At 36.2% G+C, this 22,684-nt stretch overlaps 1 protein-coding gene across 2 annotated transcripts in view; it reads left to right on the forward strand.

Annotated features, from left to right (window-relative positions):
• The window catches only part of NAMPT (nicotinamide phosphoribosyltransferase), a 214,880-nt gene that overhangs the window by 183,728 nt on the left and 8,468 nt on the right, over nt 1-22,684 (forward strand). For both annotated transcript variants that reach the window (XM_045052263.1, XM_011280328.4), the window contains exons 2-8: nt 7,545-7,701; nt 9,057-9,160; nt 11,093-11,221; nt 15,143-15,301; nt 16,005-16,141; nt 21,005-21,230; nt 22,029-22,148. In XM_045052263.1, the coding sequence (XP_044908198.1) occupies nt 7,545-7,701; nt 9,057-9,160; nt 11,093-11,221; nt 15,143-15,301; nt 16,005-16,141; nt 21,005-21,230; nt 22,029-22,148 (1,032 nt within the window). The remainder of the gene's footprint in view (nt 1-7,544; nt 7,702-9,056; nt 9,161-11,092; nt 11,222-15,142; nt 15,302-16,004; nt 16,142-21,004; nt 21,231-22,028; nt 22,149-22,684) is intronic.

The raw sequence follows: 22,684 nt of genomic DNA on the forward strand, positions 1-22,684 counted from the left end.
AGGTTCTCTTTGTCTGCCATGGGCAGTATTTGGTCCCTAGCCTGAATGTGGTGCATTTTAACTAGGTGTGCTCTGTTCTGTTTGTGAAGTGAGACATGTCACTATCACCAGTAGAACTGAGGCCCTGCAAATCTCCCACCTCAGGAAGTGCCATGTGCTCAGGGTTTGGCCCTCTTCTGGGCCAGGGGGCCCAAAGTGCTAGGACTGAGGCAAATGTGAATGGGAGGGGCAATTCCACCCAAGTGCACGGTGGCAGTGGGTCGTGGGGGCTTGGTGTAAGCAAGTTAGGGAGTGTGGGTGTTGCACTGGTTCCCACAGGTGGCCCTGTGCTTATGCTGAAGGGCAGGGGGAGTGAAATGGCTTCTGCCAGGGCCTTTCTTCCCAGAGGAGTCTATCTATGAATGCTGCCTCTCTGGGACATGCTCCAAGATGAGCAGATAACCTCCCCACTGTGTGCCCTGGCTGTTTTGCAGATCACTGTTTTCACACTGTATGTTCATGGGCTGTTTGCCTGCCTTTTCTATAGGAGCAGGGCAGTGCCCTCAGCTGTATCCCGGCCAAGCCTGCTGACCTTTAAAACTCCAGACTTTAAGCCCTGCTGATTGCAAGAACTCACAAAATTTGGCTCCTCTCACTTTCCAAGCCAAGTGCTATGGGGATTCTTATTCCTCTGTGCTCCCTTGTGTGTTTGTCTGTCTGTAGCCCTTCTCCCTTCCACCATAGCGGCCACGATCCGTTTCTCCCAAACCACGTCTCCATACTTATGCCTTCTTTTTTGTGGCCTCTTCTCTATCTTTAGTTGTGGGATTTGTTCTCCCGCCTTCAGGTAAATTTCTAGGGTATTTAGTATGATTTGATAATTATCTAATTGTTTTGGGACAAGGAAAGCCTAGGGTCCTCTTATTCTGTTGTCTTCCAAACTGGTCTAATATGAAATCTTTTAGAAAGATTTTTAATATCCCCCCAAAAAATATCCCTTAAGAGGATTTAGTCAGGTTGATATGTTTTATACCAATGGTTTACAACAGCACAATAAAATACATTGTGTATTCCATACTAATATTTTAAAATTTTATTTGCTTTACATATTTAGTGGTCTTTATAGGCTATATCCCATTTTTACCTTTTTATCTTCTTAGATGAAAAAGAGACAAATCAGAATCTTGATGTTAGAAGCAATGAAATTTTTATTTGGCAATTAAATGAAACTATTAGATATCCTTATCAGTACTTACAAAGTACTGGCTAGTTACAGTAGTGAACCTAGTGGTTTTAGACATGTTGATGGATAAGAGAATAACATTGATTTCTTTTTTTTTTTTTAATTTTTTTTTTTTAACGTTTATTTATTTTTGAGACAGAGAGAGACAGAGCATGAATGGGGGAGGGGCAGAGAGAGAGGGAGACACAGAATCCGTAGCAGGCTCCAGGCTCTGAGCCATCAGCCCAGAGCCCGACGCGGGGCTTGAACTCACAGACTGTGAGATCCTGACCTGAGCTGATGTCGGACGCTTAACCGACTGAGCCACCCAGGCGCCCTGACATTGATTTCTTTCTAAAACTGAAGAAAGAATAGTTGGTCGTCTAAGGACCATAAAAAGGTATTTTGCAAGTAGTAGGATAGTGCTTAAGCACATGACAACACAGGTGCTTTGTTTGTCCTTGTATCCTCTCCAGAGGGTTCATTTCTATAATTGCATACTATGTCATACATAATAAGGAACTGAGGAAACAGGTAAATGTGGTTGTTTTTCCATTTTCATCCTGGGTTCCTGTTGAATCATTTCAAAATGGCATAAAGCACAGTTATCTACTGGGTTGTATTTACATTGTGCTAGGCCAGGTAAGGAACGGTGCATTGAGGGGTGTTAGTCACTGCGGTGCTTAAAAGGCATTTGGAAATTTTCGTGAAGGAGACAGGTCAGGTTTCTGTTTTGGGGGTGGAGGGTTCCCCACCTATCTCTGGGGTAACCAATGATTAGTTTACAAATAACTGGCTCATTAAAAGATGCATTTCTGTTCCTTGTTCCTTTTCCTACTGTGCGGATAATGTTTGTAACAATCTACAGCAGAGAATAGTTTCATTATTTCTGAACATTTATCCTGTTAGATAAAAATGGAAGATGTTGTCAATTAAGTTGAAAAAAATATATATAGTGTATAACAGTAATCTCTAAGCAATTTACACATCACCCATTGTTATGAAATGTGTATTAAAGCATATCACCCATTGTTATGAATTGTGCTGTCCAGCGTGGGTTGCTTCTCAAAAGGTCATTTGTAAACTGGTTATCTAGAACTCAGCCCATTTTCATCAATTCATTTAATAAATATTGGAGATCTCCTAGGTATTTAAAAGACAAAAGATAACTCTTAAAATTCAGAATGGGTGAAAATTGTTTTTAGAGAAGTTACAGAAGATTATATAATTTATGATGATGAGGCACCCAGGGTGGCTTTTGTAAAACAGATTTTGCTGTCTCATTAATGGCGAATAACAAACCTTAAAGGTTTGGGCTTTTTGGAAAAAGAGTTCGGGATAGATGAGAATCCTCTCACTGGCAATTTTGTCCTGGCTGGGACTTTAGCAACCCAGTGTCTTTCTCTGACCTGTCCCCATTTTTCATAGTTGCTTCTCTCTCATTGCTTCTGATCTGGCAGCTAAGTTATGTCACAGCGGCTCTCCTGGCAGCCTGATCTTTGTAAGGAGTGGAGGACTGTTGCAGTTTCTATGTCACATTACCTGTGCATTCTTTTTTTTTTTTATTAAAAATTTTTTTTTTCAACGTTTATTTATTTTTGGGACAGAGAGAGACAGAGCATGAATGGGGGAGGGGCAGAGAGAGAGGGAGACACAGAATCCGTAGCAGGCTCCAGGCTCTGAGCCATCAGCCCAGAGCCCGACGCGGGGCTCGAACTCCCGGACCGCGAGATCGTGACCTGGCTGAAGTCGGACGCTTAACCGACTGCGCCACCCACGCGCCCCAACCTGTGCATTCTTACAATGCAGTTTTCCAGTAAGGTTTATACTATAAGTTATAGGAAAAGCCCAGGCAATAGAAATAAAATCTTGTATGTAAGTCATGAATATAGTTCAGAGGAAGATTAACTTAGATCAGTAAAGTTTTGTAAGATTTTGCAAAACAAATATACCAGAAGCTGGTGTCCTCTTTGTCAGTTGATTAAATCTTTTTCAAGGGTGCAGCCAAAAAAGTACAAATTATCAAACGCTCTGTGCCAAAGAAAAACGGGTAGTGTGATTATAACTGATTTGACAATTTCCTCTCTCCCCCAAAATGTAACCAAATATTTTTAAGCCATATTTTTGAAGTTATTATCGCTTCAAAAGCCAAATAGCAAAGAATTATTTTCTGTGGCAACAGAAGTATTTCCAGGACTTGAGAAATTTTTAAAAATGTTGAAAAGAAGATTCATTGATTTATTTATTTATTTTTGCTATTTTAAGCACAGTAGCATTGAAGAGACATAAAGTTTTAGCCATTCATTGTAAGGCTGAGTGGATCCTCTTCTGAGTGCCCTTATAAATTTTGGAGATAGTAAAACTTATTCTGTGGCATTATACACGTTACCCCATGTGCTCTTATATACACGTGGTATTGTTAAAATGTTGGCTTATGATAATTACTTAGCTGTTAAAATTATAACTGGTAAAGTAGGTTAGTAGTGATTGCCTTTGGACATGTGATCCCATTATGAGAGGAAAGCTCTTGAAAAGACACCAAATCGACTTTATGGAAAATCTGGAGAAGCTCAGGAAAAAGTTAAGAGTCTGCTCTCACAGAAAGATTCTATGCAACTTAAATATTTCTCATATTTCTCTTTAAATGTCATACTTGGGACAAGGATATTTACCCTAGCGATTATAATTTTTAGAAGCTTTTCATGAAGTAAATCACTCACATGACTGTGAAATTAGGTTCTGTTAAAAGAACTACATTTTCTTGTGTGCCTGTGTTCTTTACCACACATGTATTTATGTACTGGTAGTGCTCTATTAGCTGTAGGAAAATCATGCTAGTTTAGGAAACATTTTTAGGAGTAAGGTTTGCTGGGGATATTATGAGAAATTAGCTATTCTCATCTTATAAAAGTTAAGTTTACTATAGAACCATTTTTCCTATTGATGGAAGCTAAAGTAGTGCTAAGAAAACCAACGTGATTTTAGAGCTTCTTTTGTGTAGTTTAATTTTGAATACTGTGAGACTTTGTTAGCATTACATGACATATTTAAAACAGCTCTAATCCATTCCTTCCACAGCCTTTCCCATCTCCGTAAACGGCACCCTTATTCACCCAGTTGCTCAAGCCAAAAATGTAGGAAACAGTGCTAATCCCTCCCCCTTATTACCCCCACATCTAGTGTTTTAGCCTAATTCTCCTTTACCTCCAGATGAGCCACTGCTCTCACCTAAGCTAGTCTTTGGTGTAGTAATCTTTTACCTGATGGTCCTGCTTCCTCTTTGGTCACCTTGTAATCCATTATCCACCTCACTGTCCAGCTGATCCTTATAAAATATGAATCAGATCATATTCATTCCAGCTTAAAACATCCAGTGGCTTTCTATTGCACTTGATGTAAAATTCAAGCTCCTCGTTGTCTGTAAGCCTTACGTGATCGTGTCTCTGCATCTCTCTGACCTTAACCATGTATGTACTTCCTCCTTCTCTGCACCTCTAAGAACCAGCCATGCTGGCCTTCATCGTGTCCTGTCCCTTATGTCAGTGTGTCTTCTATCTCCTTGTTGTGTAGGTCACATGTCACCATCTCGGAGAAGCCTTCCTGGCCCCCTATTTACAGCAGTCTCTCAGGCCCCCTTTGGCCCATCATTTTCTTTTAAGTTTCCAAACCTCCATCTGTATCTGAAATTAATGGTGTTTATACATTGGTTTTCTCTGACCTTTCAGCCCTCATTAGCCCTTTGAGAATAGAAACTGTCTCAGTACATTTTATTTCCCCATCCTCAGAATCTGAAACAGTGCCTGATACATAGTGGACACAGGATGTATATTTGTGAATGAACTATTTATAAAATAACAATTAATTTGATTTTCTGCCTGTATCATCTCATTTTCTGAAGGTTCCCAGGTTCAGAGAGACCAGCTTAGCAGAAAGTAAAATGAAGAGGATAGTAAACCTACCAGAACTAGAATCATTATAAATCATCTTTTGGCTGTATTTGTAGAATAGTATTTACTAAGAAGCTCGGTTTAAAAATTTCCCCGATTTAAACAATGGTATAAGCCAATACAAATATATCTAACTATACTATTTTTTTCTATAAATGTATTGGGTGTTCATTGGTAGGTAGTTAATGGTAAATTAGATTTCATGGTTAATTACCTGAGAATTAGCTGCTTTAGCAGTTCAGTTCTTAAACCTAGAGAACTGCAGAACAGTTCTCTAAAGCTGTCCAAAGAAGATGTTTTTTTTAACGTTTGTTTGAGAGAGAGAAAGAGCAAGTGTGCACAAGCAGGGGAGGGACAGAGAGAGGGAAAGAGAATCCCAAACAGGCTCCATGCTGTTAGCATGGAGTCCAATGCAGGGCTCGATCTCACTTACCCGTGAGATCATGACCTGAGCCAAAATCAAGAATCGGACACTTAAATGACTGAACCATGCAGGTGCCCCTGTGCTAAGGTTTTAAGTACCATAATTAAAAAACATGGCAGAAGTAAAGCTTTAAAATTATAAACATGTTCAGTTATTGGCCAGAACTGGGACTCTATTTGTCTGATCGAAAAATTTTAGTATACTTTTAGACCAAAGAGGAGAGTTAAATGCTTTAGGGACATTTCCATTCAGCTTTTAACTGTTTGGTCTACTCAGAAGATTCATTTACCTTCTCATACTTTTAAATTTGATGTAGAAAAAGTAAATTTATAAAGATGTACCTTTGAGTATCTGAACTGTAAAAGGTCAGGCTAACTACTGAGAGTCACAACTATGAATCTGGCTTTTATAAACTTGCATGATGTGATCCAGACCTTCCTTCAATTTTTACTTCATCATAGTTGACTTTTCTTCTACCTCACTGCTTATTCCCACTAAAGGAGTTAAGAGTTATTTAGATTGTAAACTGGGCATTTTCATTTTTATGTACTTCTTGGGTATGTTTTTAGATAGTGTTCTCTTTTTCTAATCAGTTGAAATAGGGTATCATTCATACGTATATAAATGTTGTTTTTGCATTTTAGTGAATCTGCTTGAAGATTTAACTGCTTGGGTTTGGCTTTAGCTATTTCACTGAGCTGCTACTTCAGCCTCCAGTGGTATCAGTCTCCAGGTTCTAACCTTGAAAAAAAACCCTGGTGTAGTACCTCTAGGTTTAAAATTGACCACCCAGTTGCCTTCAAGCAGCGTACAGGTGCTGTTTTCATAGAGTGACAAGTTGCTTCTGTTGGAGCAGAAACATTAAACATTTGGGATCTTTTTTTCTTTTGCTCTCTATATAGAGTATATTCATCTTAGAATTTTTGTGCTAAGCTACAAAGGTTAAAGCCAAGTTTCATTGGGATTAAGATTGTGCAACCAAACAAGGAAAGCATTGGTTTCCCTAAACTGAGGATCAGAGCTAACCAGGAACCATGGTTCATGTCACAGTGGTCATTCATGAAACTTGTGCTGCAAAGATTATTCCACCATGACCTACCTTACCACCCTGTACCTTAAGTTTTAGGACATGACCATTCCTAATGTTACAACAGAGCAAATACACATTATTCTCCCAGTTATTTTCTATCGGTAAAATGTTTTAACCACATTAAAATATTAAAAAAAAAATCCAACTATAATGAACTCACTTTTTTCTTAAAACAAAGATTAATTTTCAACAATGACTCTTACCCATATTTATGGAAAAATTTATAATACTTATTTTTACACTCCTAAGGATTTGATGTTGCATTGGATAGACTTATTTCCCAATTTGGTGGTAATTGGAGAACAAGTAGTACTATGAAACAAGATATGTTTTCTCCTGCTGTTGCTTTCATCCAGGTTCCATGTGTTATTGTGAAGATCGGAGTCATTCTCCCTACCTGTACAGATGAAGAAGTCGAGTCATGGGAAGCATTGCCTATTGACTTCTCAAACATACCACATTTAGATAGTAACAGTACCACACTCTTGCAGTACGTTCTTTTATATCCTGGTTATGCCCCTGCCAGGCAGCTACGTCTCTCTTCCCCTGAAGGAAGACCATTCCCCAAGATCAAATGAGATAACTTTCTTCAAACTTTATTTTCAAGTGCCTGTCCAGCTTAGAAGCCTCATACTTCCTTAAGTGCGTTTGATTTGTTTATAAAAGTTAATACTCTCCTGTGGTTTTCAAAGTAAGATAGTGAACATTAAAAGTATCCTAATAAGTATGATACTTATTTTTTATTCTTTACAGCCAGGAAAAGAAGCTGATGAATAGCAAATAAGTTTAGTTTCTTTGGTTTTAAATAATTTCAAGCCCTTTCAGTCATGATTTCTATTCTATTCGAATGTTTTCTAACTCAAGTATTGCTTTCGCCTTTAGGTTACTCACTATAAACAGTACCCACCCAATACCAGCAAAGTTTATTCCTACTTTGAATGCCGTGAAAAGAAGACAGAAAACTCAAAAATAAAGAAGGTGAAATACGAGGAAACAGTATTTTATGGGTTGCAGTACATTCTTAATAAGTACTTAAAAGGTATTATTTTTCCTAGTACTTTTCAAACACTGCTTTTATGTAGCTCTTTATAATTTTTCTCCTATATTGTTATATTCTTAATTTAAAGGAACTCATTGAACAGTTTAATTTTGATATTTACTAAATTATTTTGACTATTTTAGGGGTTTTTTTTTTTGAATTGTAAAAAATGTGTTAATTTGAACACATAAATCTTATAATTTGGTACATGTGATTGGTTCTAAATATGAGAAAGGTTTTCTGAAACTAATAAACTTGGGAATAAGTTTAGAAAAGTCAGTAATTTTCTGAGGCTAATCTGGTATGTTAATAGATTTTAAGTCCTTAATTCACAGTAGAGGATTCATTATTGACCTGGGAACTCATTTTGAATCATGGTAGCAATTAGAATATTTTTATCATAGTCTTTTTTATCTTAAAGGCCTATTTTTCAGAACTACCTGATGCTACAGCCTTAGTCTCAAATGTATTTTAAAATGGAAAACCCCCAAAATAATTTCTGTGCAGTTTTATTTGAAAGTCCATTTCTAGTTTGTTTTATAATAGTATTTCAAGGACGGTGGGGGGGGGAACAGTTCCCAAAAGTTTTATACATTTTTGGAAAATTTCATCTCTGACCTTTTGAAACAAAAATAATCTCAGAATTGAATACAGATTAAGTTGAATTTTACACAGATAAAAACTGAAAATTTTCCATGATCTTGACAAATTTTTAAGACTGATGTCACACTTCAGTTTTACAGCTTAAAAACTTGATACAACATGACATTATTAATTGTACCTAAAATATACTACCTATTACAGGCCAGCATTATGCTAAGTGCTTCCTGTGTCTTAACTCAGTCCTCACAATCATCCTGTGAGTGGGTACTCTACTATTATCCTAATTTTACAGATAAAGATAACTAAAAGTGTACTTGAGGAGCAAAAACTTAAACTTAGTAATTGTGAAAATTATTGGATTATCATCCCTGAAGACATCCTTTATGAATAAAGCAAAAAGATTCACCTGGAAAATTATCTGTATCAAATTTCAAGAGTATTTAAATTAATAGTGAGAGAAAAAACACGTCTTAGAAGTTAACTTATTCCTGGGATTAAGAAAAAAAATACTCTGTGTAATAGTTGCTTCTGCACACCTGTTTTTCAAACTGGAAATTAACATAGGGTGAGTGATCAGAAGTGCAGATTCCATTTCTGGCTCTGCTGTTGACTCTGGGTGATCATTTAATCTCTCAGTTCTTGTTTTTTTTATCCACAGAATGGTGAAATAGGTAGAGACATGAATCCTACCACAACTCAGCAATTCATAGAATGCCTTTAGAAATGTAAACAGGAAACGTTTGTCCTTTTAGGTAAAGTTGTGACCAAAGAGAAGATCCAGGAAGCCAAAGAGGTGTACAGAGAGCATTTCCAGGATGATGTCTTTAATGAAAAGGGATGGAACTACATTCTTGAGGTAAAAAATGTTTTTAATGTTTTGCTCTACTTTGGTTTTTCTTTCAGTTCAAAATTTCTTACAAAGGAATTTGAATAGAAGACTGTTCTATAATTACAACTTTTTTCTGTCTGGCCCAAATTTAAGAGCTATTTTAGACATTTTTGGGAAAAGTTAAGGGTAATATTTAAATATTTTTTTATGGTGGCAAATAATTAGTATATAGAATCTATAGCAGGTCTCAGTAATTTGTTGTAATATAAACAAATGATAATTTAGATAGTGTTTTTCAGAAAGGTGATTTCCTCTTTTCTTTGAAAATATTAGGAAGGAGCATCATTATTTGGCAATTTTGAAATTTTGGTCTGTTTTCTTGGCTGTAGCTTATCTAAGGCAATAGATGCAGTGAGTCTATCATTACCCAGTACTTCTAGGAAATTTCCCTTACTGAATAATTGGAATGGTTTGGTGTAGATCCATAAAGTTGGCTTTCATTCTTTACTGTACTATGATATTAATACCTAGCATGTTTGGATCAGTTACTTAATTTTGAGCATCTAAAGATATGGGAATTGAGTTAGAAGAGTTGAATGGTAGTGATTATTACGAAGATAGGTTGGGAATGGGATCTTTAGGCATCTTGGCGCATTAAGTGTTAATTCATTTATATCTTAAAAACAAATGTCTTTTCCATTGTAGACTACCATCAACAAAATAATTAGAAATACTTTAACTTTCAGGCCTATGTTGTCATACTGAGTTTTACTATTTTTTACTTATGGGTCTTTGAAGAAGTCAAGTAAGCACTCTGTGGTATAATTTCCTCGTATCTTAAGTAAGGTCAGTAAAATCTGGGGGCTAATTCCTGCACTTACCCTATTTGGTTTGTTGGGAAGAGAATAGGAATAGATAAGTGTTAGGCTATATATAATTCCCAGTAGCCAGGGTGATAAATCTTTTGATTTTTTTATGTTCAGAGAATCGTAGGGATCTAACCTAGAGATGGTCTTATCTAACCCTGTTGGAAGAATAGTCTGAGACAAGAAATGTTGAATGACTTGCCCACAGTCTGAGTCCAGATTGTTGAGTCCGAGCTGGGATTTCTAAGGCAGTATTCTTTCTGCTATATCATGAGACTTCCAGTGCTTCTCATTAAACAGACTTTTCTTTTATCTATTTACCTGTCCCAAATCACATAAAAACTGCTAGGATTTCTGAAATAATTTGCCTTCCTAGCCAAAATGTAGCCACAGCCCTTACCTTTAAAAGAAGGGAGGCGTAATTAAATATCTGATCACATAGTCTGTAGCAAATATGTTGCAGCCTAGTTTTGGAGAGAATTGTTGTACTTGGATATTCATTGCCAAAGCTCTAGAAAGTATACTTAATGATTGGTCTATCCACTCTACAAAAACAGTTTCAGGTCTACTACCAGAATAAAGGGAAAACCTGCTTAAGGTTCTTGTACTGTCAGGGACCTCTCTTTTTTTTCCTTTTTTTGTTTGACATTATTTTGTTCATGTTGCTCTTTAATAGTAGTCCCTTATTTTATCTTTTAGTATTTAGCTTTTGTTTTACGAAAATGGCGACTTAGAAGAAGGAATGTTCTTGGAAAATTTTTGGAATATGTTGGAATAAACTCTTCTTTTTTTTTGAAATCTTGAGAAAAAACAACTTTTTTGTTTTGACCGGTTTGAGATTATCTCTATCTTCTGGTAGAAATAGCAGAAGTACTTGGACTACATAAAATGTAAAAATTAATGTCGGTGTCTAAACTGTTAATCATCTTAGCTAATTTTAAGAGAATGAGGATATTACTAGCAATATAATAACATGTACAATTGCAGTTTCTGTGAGAGTAAGTTTAGCTTCTGTAAAATATGAAGAACCTATTAAAGCAGGTATCTGATTATCATTTGCTAAATGAATAATTTCATTATTGTCTTTTACCAGAAATATGATGGACATCTTCCAATAGAAATAAAAGCTGTTCCTGAGGGCTATGTCATTCCCCGAGGAAATGTTCTCTTCACAGTGGAAAACACAGATCCAGAGTGTTACTGGCTTACAAATTGGATCGAGGTGAATTGTTTTGTTTTTAATTTTTATTTAACATTAATTGACAGATACCATATGTTTTCACTCTTATGTGGATCCTGAGAAACTTAACAGAAACCCATGGGGGAGGGGAAGGAAAAAAAAAAAAGAGGTTAGAGTGGGAGAGAGCCAAAGCATAAGAGACTCTTAAAAACTGAGAACAAACTGAGGGTTGATGGGGGGTGGGAGGGAGAGGAGGGTGGGTGATGGGCATTGAGGAGGGCACCTTTTGGGATGAGCACTGGGTGTTGTATGGAGACCAATTTGACAATAAACTTCATATATTGAAAAAAAAACATTAATTGAAGATGTAAAAACCATTCAACTGGGATTCTAGTTTTAAAATTGCTGCTGATAAAGCTGTGTAATCTATAATTTACTAAATCTTTCCAGGCCTTAGTTTCCTCATTTAAAAAATGACAGTTGAACTAAATAATCTTTAAGGTTCCTTCCAGCAAAATCTAACATTCTAAGACTTTATCTGTGTGAAATTATTAAGAACTAGTACCGGTAAGGCTCAGTTGGCTTCCGTCTCGTTTGTTGCAATCTGAAATCAATGTTGTCATAGAAAAAACTGAGAAAAACAGCACAGGTATATTTTTAGTGATTTTAAGATATTTTGCGGATATTCTGTTCTAATTATACAAAGGGAATTTTGTTCAGATTTTTAACAGCTTTCTTCATTATCTAATCAGTTTAGAGCTGAGGCTGGTTTTACCACCTGATATGTCTCATCTAAACACACTCAACACTTGCTGATCATTAAGTCCAAAAAGGAGGATACATAATAGACTCTGAGTTTATATTGCAAGGCTTTTTATTTGTTTTCCTTTCATTTGGACCCAAGCAGTCCTGTCTTGACGTGCTCATAGTTTTGATATTATTTACATAAATAACCTAGTTAGCTTCTCAACAGTTCGGTTTAGATTTTATCTATTAGAGGAAATATTCTAGAAAGTGACTATAGAAATACCACTTTTCTATCTGAGAGGTGTTTTTTACTTAGTGCTTAGAACGGATTCTTTATCTTAATTAGTTTATTAAGCTGATTTGTTGTACTGTAAAATAATACATTTGAGGTTATTTATAAGGACTAGAAAACTTAGGGGAATTAAGAGGTCCAAGAATATGTTTGAAATACAATTTCTAAGTTGACAGAAAATTTAAAACTTCTCTTTATGGGACATTAACTTATAGTAGGCTAATAGGCCCAGAAAAAAATGTTCAATTAACCAAAATAATGATTTTAAATGGTTTACTGCTGTGTCTTAAAACTTTGAATTAACTGTGAACTCAAAAGAAAACTTATCTCATTATTAGGTTTTGTACAGGTGTTACAGTATTTGTACTGGGGGGGGGGGGGAAATATGTGATTTTAAGAGGATGGTATTATTAAAAACACAAGAGTAAGCGTTCTTAACCACAACATCTTGTCTACCCGTATATCCTTTTACCTTCAATGCCAGAAGAGCCCAAACAGATAAACCTTATTTTGAAAATCATCACTTTTTTCTGTTTTCTGATTAAGGGTTTAGTCAAGAAGTACTTTTCCCTGTGTTTGATGGAATTCCCATAGAGCAGACATTTATGGAGGACTAGTTCCCAGTTCACCTGCCTCATGCATGTTTTTCTTTATCTTCAGAAGGTGAAAAAAACACCAGCCTTTGAAAACAACCACCACCAAAAACCTGTTGTCATAATCATTATTTTGGTGTATTTCACTAAAACATAAAGTTAAAAAATTTTATATATAGACCCCTTAGAGGAGTAGTTTGTTAGCAAATAAAGAAATACCACTTTTAATATTAAAATTATTAAATGTGGGGTGCCTGCATGGCTCAGTTGAGTGTCCAGCTCTTGATTTTGGCTCAGACTTTGTGAGATCGAGTCCCACTGGTAGGGCGAAGCCCATTTGGGATCCTGTTCTCTCTCCCCCACTCTCTCTGCCCCTCCTCTGTTCTCTATCAAAATAAATAAACTTAAAAAAAATTAAAATAAAAATTTTTTAAAGTAAAATCCAGTGTGGGAGTGCTGGCTTTTGAAGGGAAAAAACATACATAGGTACGTGTTTTTATTTGCTTCTGCAACAGAACTTCCATCAAATTTACCTTCTATTCTACTAATATATATGATTTTAAATAACTTCAGTCCTTGCCAGGTATTTTTATCTAAGCCACAGTTGTTTATGGTCTGACACAATCCCTATTTTAGTTTCTGACAGACCCTGTGTTTTATAAAAAAATTGTGTTTACACTAGATACCAAGTCTCCAGAAGAGACTTTTTCATAGTAACTTTGCATCCTTTGTGGGTTTCTATTGTGAGGGTTAGAGAAGGTTTATCCTAATCTTATCCATCCCCAGCCCAAGTTTACCACCATGTATATGAAATCTGTTACCAAGTCCAACAAACTTGTTATTTACAAACTTAAAGTTGTTCTTCAGGCAACCCTTGTTTTGAAACATTTTAAATAATAGTCCTAAATACTGTTCCTTCCAGTAACCTCTCCCAGTGTATGTTCAAAGTTACTAATATCCTTTGATTGTTACTCACCATACACTGAATTTTAAAACCCACTAAAATTATTGGATTGCTTTAGCAATATCAATACTGGTGCTCAAAGAAACCTTAATTCTCAAGTCAGGTTTCAAAACCTGTTTAAAAGAGCCTAAAGGTTTTGCAAAGGTGTCTCAGACTTACAAAGGGGCTGAGGAATGAACGTATTGAGCTAAACTTAACCATTTCTTCCAACCAAAAAGCAAAACAAAACCTTTTTGCTATTAAAAAGAATTGTAAAATAGATGGTGATCTCACAGTTTTACAGCACATGCAGAAATGTTTCATGTGACTTTTTATTTATTTATTTATTTTTTAATGTTTATTTCTGAGACAGAGAGACAGAGCATGAGTGAGTGAGGGACAGAGAGAGAGAGAGACACACAGAATCTGAAGCAGGCTCCAGGCTCTGAGCTGTCAGCACAGAGCCCGATGTGGGGCTCGAACTCACAGACCGCGAGATCATGACCTGAGCCAAAGTTGGACGCTCAACCGACTGAGCCACCCAGGCGCCCCTCATGTGACTTTCTTAAAATGACTTGCTAAAAGCCAAGGATGTAAAGCATAACTCAGTTAATAGAATTCTCTAGTGCTAAGCAAAAGTATATCTGAACTAAATAACCTACCAGTAGTCATAATAGATCTAAGAAAAATTAGGTCCAAGACTATAAAGAGGAGTAAATGAGTAACTTCTTTAGACCCAATACACCATTCAAGGTGTATTCCCGTCCTGCTGCATAAACTGTTTGATGCAGGTCCACATCAAGTAAAGAAATTGAAGATAGCCTAACTTACTTAGAAACTTCTACGGTGGGGCACTCAGGTGGCTCAGTTGGTTGGGTGTCCAGATCTTGATTTCAGCTCAGGTCATGATCTCACCATTTGTGGGTGTGAGCCCCGAGTCGGGCTCTGCACTGACAGTACAGAGTCTGCTTGGGATTCTCTGTCTCCCTCTCTCTCTGCCCCTCCCTGACTCGTGCTTTCTCTCAAAAATAAAAATAAACTTAAAAAATAATGTTTTTAAAGAAACTTTTATGGTAATTGCCTCAACATCCAAGTATGAGTGTAATATTATTTGCTTTGTGGCACTTTGGATAGAAACTAGGTAATCTGATGTTCTCTGCTGTTAAGGTCCTGCTGTGCTTATCCTTTGTGTTGCTGATCTGAGAACTGAGCTATGCACTCTATCTGGAATGCACGTGGTAGGCATCCTGCAGTACAGTTGAGACGTCTCACTAGTATTTCCAGTAGTATGGAGGTCTAGGACATAACCTCCAGAGAAAGCAGGGAGTTTCCTCAGAAAAACTCAGCATTTTATGTTCTAATATTTGTGATTAATTTTATCACTACAGACTATTCTTGTTCAGTCCTGGTATCCAATCACAGTGGCCACAAATTCTAGAGAGCAGAAGAAAATATTGGCCAACTATTTGCTGGAAACCTCTGGTAACTTAGATGGTCTGGAGTATAAGTTACATGATTTTGGCTACAGAGGAGTTTCTTCCCAAGAGGTATGGAAGTATGAAGTGCACTTCATTTAATAAAATGTGGTTTGTTGGTTAGATTACCATTATAAATTTGGGGGGAATTATTGATAGTGACCTTGGTTCTGAGCAGGCTACATTTTGAAATTCCAGAGGTTCAGTCTATATATATATTTATATATAAATATAATATATATATTATTATAATATATATTATATATATATTATATATATTATTATAATATATATATTATATATATATAAATATAATATATATAAATATAATATATATTATATATATATATATATATAAAGTACCTACTATGTGTTAGCTTCTGTTCAGAGTACCTGGAATAAAGCTTTCAGCAAATGTCCCTGTCCTTTCTATATTAGATGGATGATGGATGGACAGACAGACTTAAGTGTTACGTATTATAGTAAATATAGCAGATGTCAGATAATGCTACAGAGGAGCACAAGGCACAGGGTAAGGGAAAAGAGGCTGGTGGGAAAAGGGGGTCATTATTGGTAGGTTTCTTTGAGGAGGCAACAGTTGACTTCTTAAATATTTAGGAAAAACTTGATCTTTGCCATAAGGAACTATTATGTCTGATAATGGTATCTCTAAGAATATCTGAAGACAGATATTCCTTTGAGAGCTATGCTGCTTTATACCTCAAAGTATGGGTCTTTTTCTTTTTTGGATTTTGGTTTATGGTTTATTTTCCAGACTGCTGGCATAGGAGCGTCTGCTCATTTGGTTAACTTCAAAGGAACAGACACAGTAGCAGGAATTGCTTTTGTTAAAAAATACTATGGAACGAAAGATCCTGTTCCAGGCTATTCTGTTCCAGCAGCAGAACACAGGTAAAATTCTGTCTTCATCTGCCTATTATCAAAACATTTGTTTTCTGAAATGATTTTTTTTCACTCTTGTATTGGTAATTCAGTGATATTTTACTTAATTTCAGAGTCAGGTACTACAGTAAATCCTCATGAATTTAAGCCATACAAACTTAGCATTTATACTAGGCATAAGGACTAGTATCAGCGAGGTAGAGAACTTTGAACCATCCTCATGAAAACAATTTAAGAGCTTGCTTTCAACTCTCACATTCCCATGTAAGTTTTATTTTAGGGACTTTTTCAACTGCTCTATTGCCATATGCAGATAGGTTTCATGTGTTAAATCTAGAAGCACTCACTGTAAAACTTGGTCACTTTTTCTCTTTTCCTGCTTTTCTACATGACCTCGCGTAACCTTACCCTGGAAGCTGTCGCTTGGACCCAGTGCCCTCAATTGTAGAAAAGCTAGTAAGGCCTTTTGATGAAAGGAAGAGAGTTCATATCCTTCTTACGCTTCCTTATGTGACGTTACTAAACATCTCAAGTTAAACTAGGGGCTGCCGCTGCCCTGCTCCTAGTGATAACTTTGTCGGAAGGCAGTGGAGTTTTTACAGTGTACGACAGCCTGATTTCTGGTTCTTAATAGCAAAAAATACTTACAGTAATGAGTTTGGGAAAGTTTAGTAAGTTCTGCTCATACTTGGATCTTGCAGGGTTCTAAAACCAGCAGTGAGTTTTACAATAAAGCTGAGCTTTTATCCAAGGCAATCTACTGGGTGCTAAAAGGGATAGGAAGATATAAAAAACTGACCCTATATTCAGTATAAAAATAATACACTACAAACACTCTGCTCTGTTGATTAAGTACTTTTAAGGTGTTAAAGTGCTCTAGTGTGCAAGGGAAAGAAAGGAAAGATGTTCTCTTCCTGGCAGGACCGAGAAAGTTTTATAGAGACAGTATATGAAATCTTCATTTCTTGAAAGAATGGTTAAATTTAATGGGAGACATGAGCGAGCAATCATTCTGAGTAAATCTTTTTTGCGTGCCTACCACACATCCAACATTGTCTTGAAAGAGCAAGAACGGAAGAGGAGAGTGACTGTGCTTTGGGAATAAGGGCTGAAACAGATTTTGTAGGGAACATGGGTTAGACTCAGAAGACAGGTTAACCTGTAAACGCCCTTAAATTCATCTTGACATTGAATGTTAACTATGTGCACATCATGCGAGGTTATTCTAATTCCTTTTTTAAATGGGAGTGGGCATCGAAGTTTTGAGCGTAAGCAGCTTTGTCATCAGAGAAATATTTTAGGATGGTTGTTTTGATAGGATATATTATGAATTGATAAAAAGAGAAATAAGAAGTTAGGAGGCTGAAGAGGAAGCTGTTCTAACAATTTGGAGAGATGCACAAAGGTTCAGAACGAAGTGGCTCAGTGAATGTTAAGAAGTCGCTAAACACAGGCAATGGCTTAGGAGACAAAGTTGATAGAACTTGAGGATTCGGATTGGAGCTGGGGGAGGGTAGATTCCGCTAATATTTATGAGCCTTGCTGTATCGGTAGGGCCCTTGTTAAGGATTCTGACAGTCGAGACTCATCAGAGTCGGAACACAAGGATGTTGGTTCTACAGTTACAGTATTTTTATTTTGGACTTAAGTAATATCCATATATTAGACTCTTACTGATGGTTTTGCTTCACAGTAGTAATATCACGAGTATGAATCTGAGAAGAAAGGGATCTTCTTTAAGATTTTCATGTTAAAACAGGGTGAAATCCATTTCAAAGTCTCACAGTAGTATTTACTACATTTGTAAAATTTACTCTTTAATATATACAAATATTTCAGATGTTCTTAAATAGAAAAGTCTTTTAAACAATACATGGTATAGTGAAAAGAGCTTGGAACTCAAAGGTGGGAAACCTGAGTGACCTAGTGACCCTACAGCTGACATTCTGGGTGGCCTTGGGCAAGTCACTTCCCTCTCTTCCTCTGTTCCTCCAGCCAGCCAGACAAAAGGAAGAGCTAAAATTTAATGTCTCCAACATCAGAAGGTCATTAAGGATAAATGAGCTAACATCTAAAATCACTTGGCCACCTGGGTGGCTCAGCAGTTGAGTGTCCACCTCTTGATTTAGGCTCAGGTCGTGATCCCACGGTCGTGGGATCAAACCTGGCATCAGGCTGGGTGCTGAAAAATGTGGAGCCTGCTTAAGATTCCCTCTCTTTCTCCCTCCCCCCTCCTCCTTCCCCCTCCTCACACTCTCTCTCTAAAATAAAAAAAATTTAAAACTTCAAAATAAGAGAACTCTAAAGTTTAGAGCATTGCCATTATGGTTATAAATATTTTCTTAAGGAATGTATGAATCTGGACTTAGAAATATGCCACTATCATTGTTTTAACACAACTTTTCTGTTTTCTTCCCAATGTTCTACCAGTTCACATACTCAGATTATTTCTATTCATATAGTGGGGTTTTCATATTCCTGATTTACTTATTCTGAGATTGTGTAAAGCAAAGCCAAGCATATGTTAAAAAAAAACAACACTGAACCCAAAGATGTGGGGAGAGTTTGGTTGACCAAAAAATTTAAGAGAGACATTAGACTATTTAATATGGAACCCAATTTAAAATTGTACATCATGTGGTTAAGTGCTTACATTCTGTGGTTGATGTGAGCTTATGTAAAACTGCCTTGTTAAACTATATAAGTAAAACAAAAATAAATCAATAGAAATTGAGAAAAAAAAGAAATATGCTATTGTGTAACCTTTTGGAAAGGTATCGATTTGATGCTGGAAATTAGAATAATAGCATTAGGAGAATTCATTGAACAAATACTTATGAGCTCCATATACTATCATCGGAAGAACAGGTGTTATGATTGGATTATGTAGAGAGGGTGCTGCAGGAAGTGTCTCGAGGATGATGACGTAATAAAGGTAATCATCTCCCTGCCTAACAAGTAGATCTGGAGTCCAGAAGAAAAACCTGGACTAAGGGACAGATTCTGGAAACCCTTACCATGAGGGGATTTTTTAAAAGCCTTGAATATTTTTCACACAGGGAGTTGTATAGAGGAAAGCACGTGTGCAGGTCAGAGCCTATGTTGGATTGAAGGAGAACATGACCTCTGAGGGGGACTGTAAAGGAACCATAGAAATAGGAAAAAATAAATACATGAAAATGAGGGAGAGGTCACTGAAGTCATGGAAAAGGAAAGCTCAAGTGCCAGAGAAAGGAAGTAAGGTAAAGACTGAAAATGAACTTTGCTAGATAATACAAACAGCAGAGTTAGATGACTGTATCAGTACATTGCTGGTAAAACAGAACTGTGTAGTCAAGGAGCTCTACCTGTAGGAGGTCATTATTACATTACAAAGCTCTCTGGCATCGGTATTGAGCTTAATTCTCTCCATCCTTATTAAGAGGACAATAGTAGTTGACATGAAGAAGGGGGTTTTTTTTGCATCTGAATTTTCCCTTCAGCCTGCAGATGTTGGCATGAAGTCGGGAGTTGGCATCATAACTACTAGCAGCCTCTGAAGTTGTTAAGAAGAGTGTTCACTCTAAAATGAGTTTTATGTAAATAGACTATCTCTCTGTTTCAGATAAGAGTAGTCTCTGGGTAGCTGGCTCTTTATAACCCTGAAGTGTACATGCTCTGTTATCATCAGTGTATCATTGACAGCAAGGGAAAATAGTCTACCCCAGTTCTTTAGGAAAAAAAATAATAAAATGACAGTTTCAAATATAAATTAGTATGACTCTTCAAACAGTTCTGAGATAAACTTATACCTACATGGGGTTATATAATAAGTGAAATGGGCTCTCTTTCCATTACTTTACTTAGGAAAATGGATGGGGTAGAGGAGAAGACTAGAAAACTAGGGAGAAGGAAAAATTGCTGGGCATGAGGAATTGGTAACAGTTTTTCAAATTCATTATTAGATTCTATTTAAGAATTTTTTAAATGATTTATATTAATCAAGAAGTACTTGTTACAAATAATTATTCAGTAAGAACCATTATTGAGGACATTGTGAAAATCACTGTAACGGTTTTTGCCTAATAGAAACTCACATCTTATTTCCCATCATAGTTTTGTTTTGCTCAAACTAAGTATTAAAATTCTTACATTCCCTGGGCATATATTAACTTTATAGATGAAATAAATGACTGCCTGTTACTGGCCATTTGAAGATATAACAGGTAAAGGGTTGGTTGGCTGTATGTATGTATGGTATAGTATAAATAACTGCCTAAGTAGTTGCCTTTAAGTATAAGAGTTTTAAAGATAAAAAAGACTAGTGTATGTCCCTGCTATTATTGGTATATGGTTTTGAAAGCTCACAGAAGGGAGCAAGTCCTTGCGTTACGTAGCGAAATAACGGGAGTATGTGTTCATTGTTTCTCACATCTTGGCATAATGTACAGAGTGCATTCAGTAGCTGCTTGTTTTAGTCAACTAATTTTATTATATTTTTTAAGTGAATTCTACATCCAGCGTGGGGCTCAAACTCACAACCCTGAGGTCAAGAGTTGTAGGCTTCCAACTGTGCCAGCCAAGCAACCCCTAGTTAACTACCCCTAGTTAAATGAGTAGGTTCAGGAATACAAAAAAAACAAAAACAAAAAGTTGGTTGAAAATAGGAGTTAAAATAACTATGAGACAGGAATAAGATTCCTTATAGTATTAAACATCAACCAGGGGATGGTTTGGCGCAAATAGTCGATGATCCTTATCACATGCATTCAGTAAACTAAATCTCACCTTTGCAGTGTTGATGGTATTAGAAGTATATAGTACATCAGATATGATTTAGGAATAGATAATGTGTCTGCCTACGTAAATCTGTATTTTCATTTTGTTTTCTAGTACCATAACAGCTTGGGGGAAAGACCGTGAAAAAGATGCTTTTGAACATATAGTAACACAGTTTTCATCAGTGCCTGTATCTGTGGTCAGCGATAGCTATGACATTTACAATGCATGTGAAAAAATATGGGGTGAAGATCTAAGACATTTAATACTGTCAAGAAGTACAGAGGCACCACTAATAATCAGACCTGATTCTGGAAATCCTCTGGACACTGTATTAAAGGTAAATTTTAATACATAACTTGATTATTAAAATGCCTGTGGACCCACTGTATCAATACTGTTGTAGTTTCATTTATGCACATGGCATTTCAGAACCATTTCTGGACCAGGCCCCTTATTTTAGAGTTGCCGCTCAGGGAGAGTAATAAATTTGTCCAAGGCCACACATGAATAACAGAAAAAGGATACCCACAGTTCTGGGTTATTTATATACTGTCGAATAGATAATACTGTTGAACAGATATTTTCTGCTTACCTTGAAAATTAATAGTATTAATCCTGTGCTTTGGTTACCAAGTTTGTGTTTTTTCTTTACTAGAAGTCATTGCTATACCTTTGAAGTTTTTAGTGCAAAAGAAATATGTGGAAGGTGATGTGGAATAAAAATAATTCAAAAATACTTTTCAGGTAGTGATTCTTTAGAGATACTGTTGATCCTCAGTAGAGCATTGTTGTTTTGTTTTTTTAGTATTCAGGACTTGGTTTGCCTTCTTCAAAGATCATTAATAAGAACAAGTTATTTGATACCTATTGCTAGAAAAATATTGTGTTAGGTGCTTTACTTAAGCTATGTCATATAATCTCTGTGAAAACCCTATGGTAAATATTACTCTCTCTCCAGATGTGGGGTCAATCTCATGAACCATGAGATCGTGACCAGAGCAGAAACCAAGAGTGGGACTGAGCCACCCAGGCGCCCCAGCAAAGTCCTTTTTTTTTTTTTTTTTTTAACTTTGAAACCTTTTCACACTTTTTTTGAGTTTGTTATTTTGTGTTGTATGTGTATTTTCCCCTACAGGTTTTGGATATTCTGGGTAAGAAGTTCCCTATTACTGAGAACTCAAAGGGCTACAAGTTGCTACCACCTTATCTTAGAATTATTCAAGGGGATGGAGTAGATATTAATACTCTACAAGAGGTATGTGTTTTATATTAAAGTTCCAATAAGGCAACCCTTATAATTAAGCTCTTTATTGGTTTGATAAATAGCACATTAATGATTTAAACATAGTTGTGATTCTTTTCATAAATGTTAATGATAGCATATGTCTTTTCTGTTAATTGCTTCAAGTTTGTAATAAACGCAGTTGACCCTTGAATAGCGCAGGGGTTAGGGTCATGGACACTCCCCTATATCCCACACGTCAAAAAATCCATGTATAACTTGTGACTCTACCAAAACTTAACTCCTAGAAGAATGCCATTGACCAGAAGCCTTACAATAACATCAACAGTCAATTAACATGTATATATGCATTATGTACTGTATTATATACTGTATTGCTAGTAAGCTAGACAAAAGAAATACTTTTTTATATAATTATATATTATATAATAGATATTTTATTAGAAAAAATATTAGGTAAAATATTAAGAAAATTGTAAGGAAGAGAAAATACATTTATAGTACTATACTGTATTTATCAAAAAAAAATCTGTGTATAAGTGGACTGG

This window comes from Felis catus, chromosome A2 (genome assembly GCF_018350175.1).
Source record: "Felis catus isolate Fca126 chromosome A2, F.catus_Fca126_mat1.0, whole genome shotgun sequence".
Lineage (NCBI taxonomy): Eukaryota > Metazoa > Chordata > Mammalia > Carnivora > Felidae > Felis > Felis catus.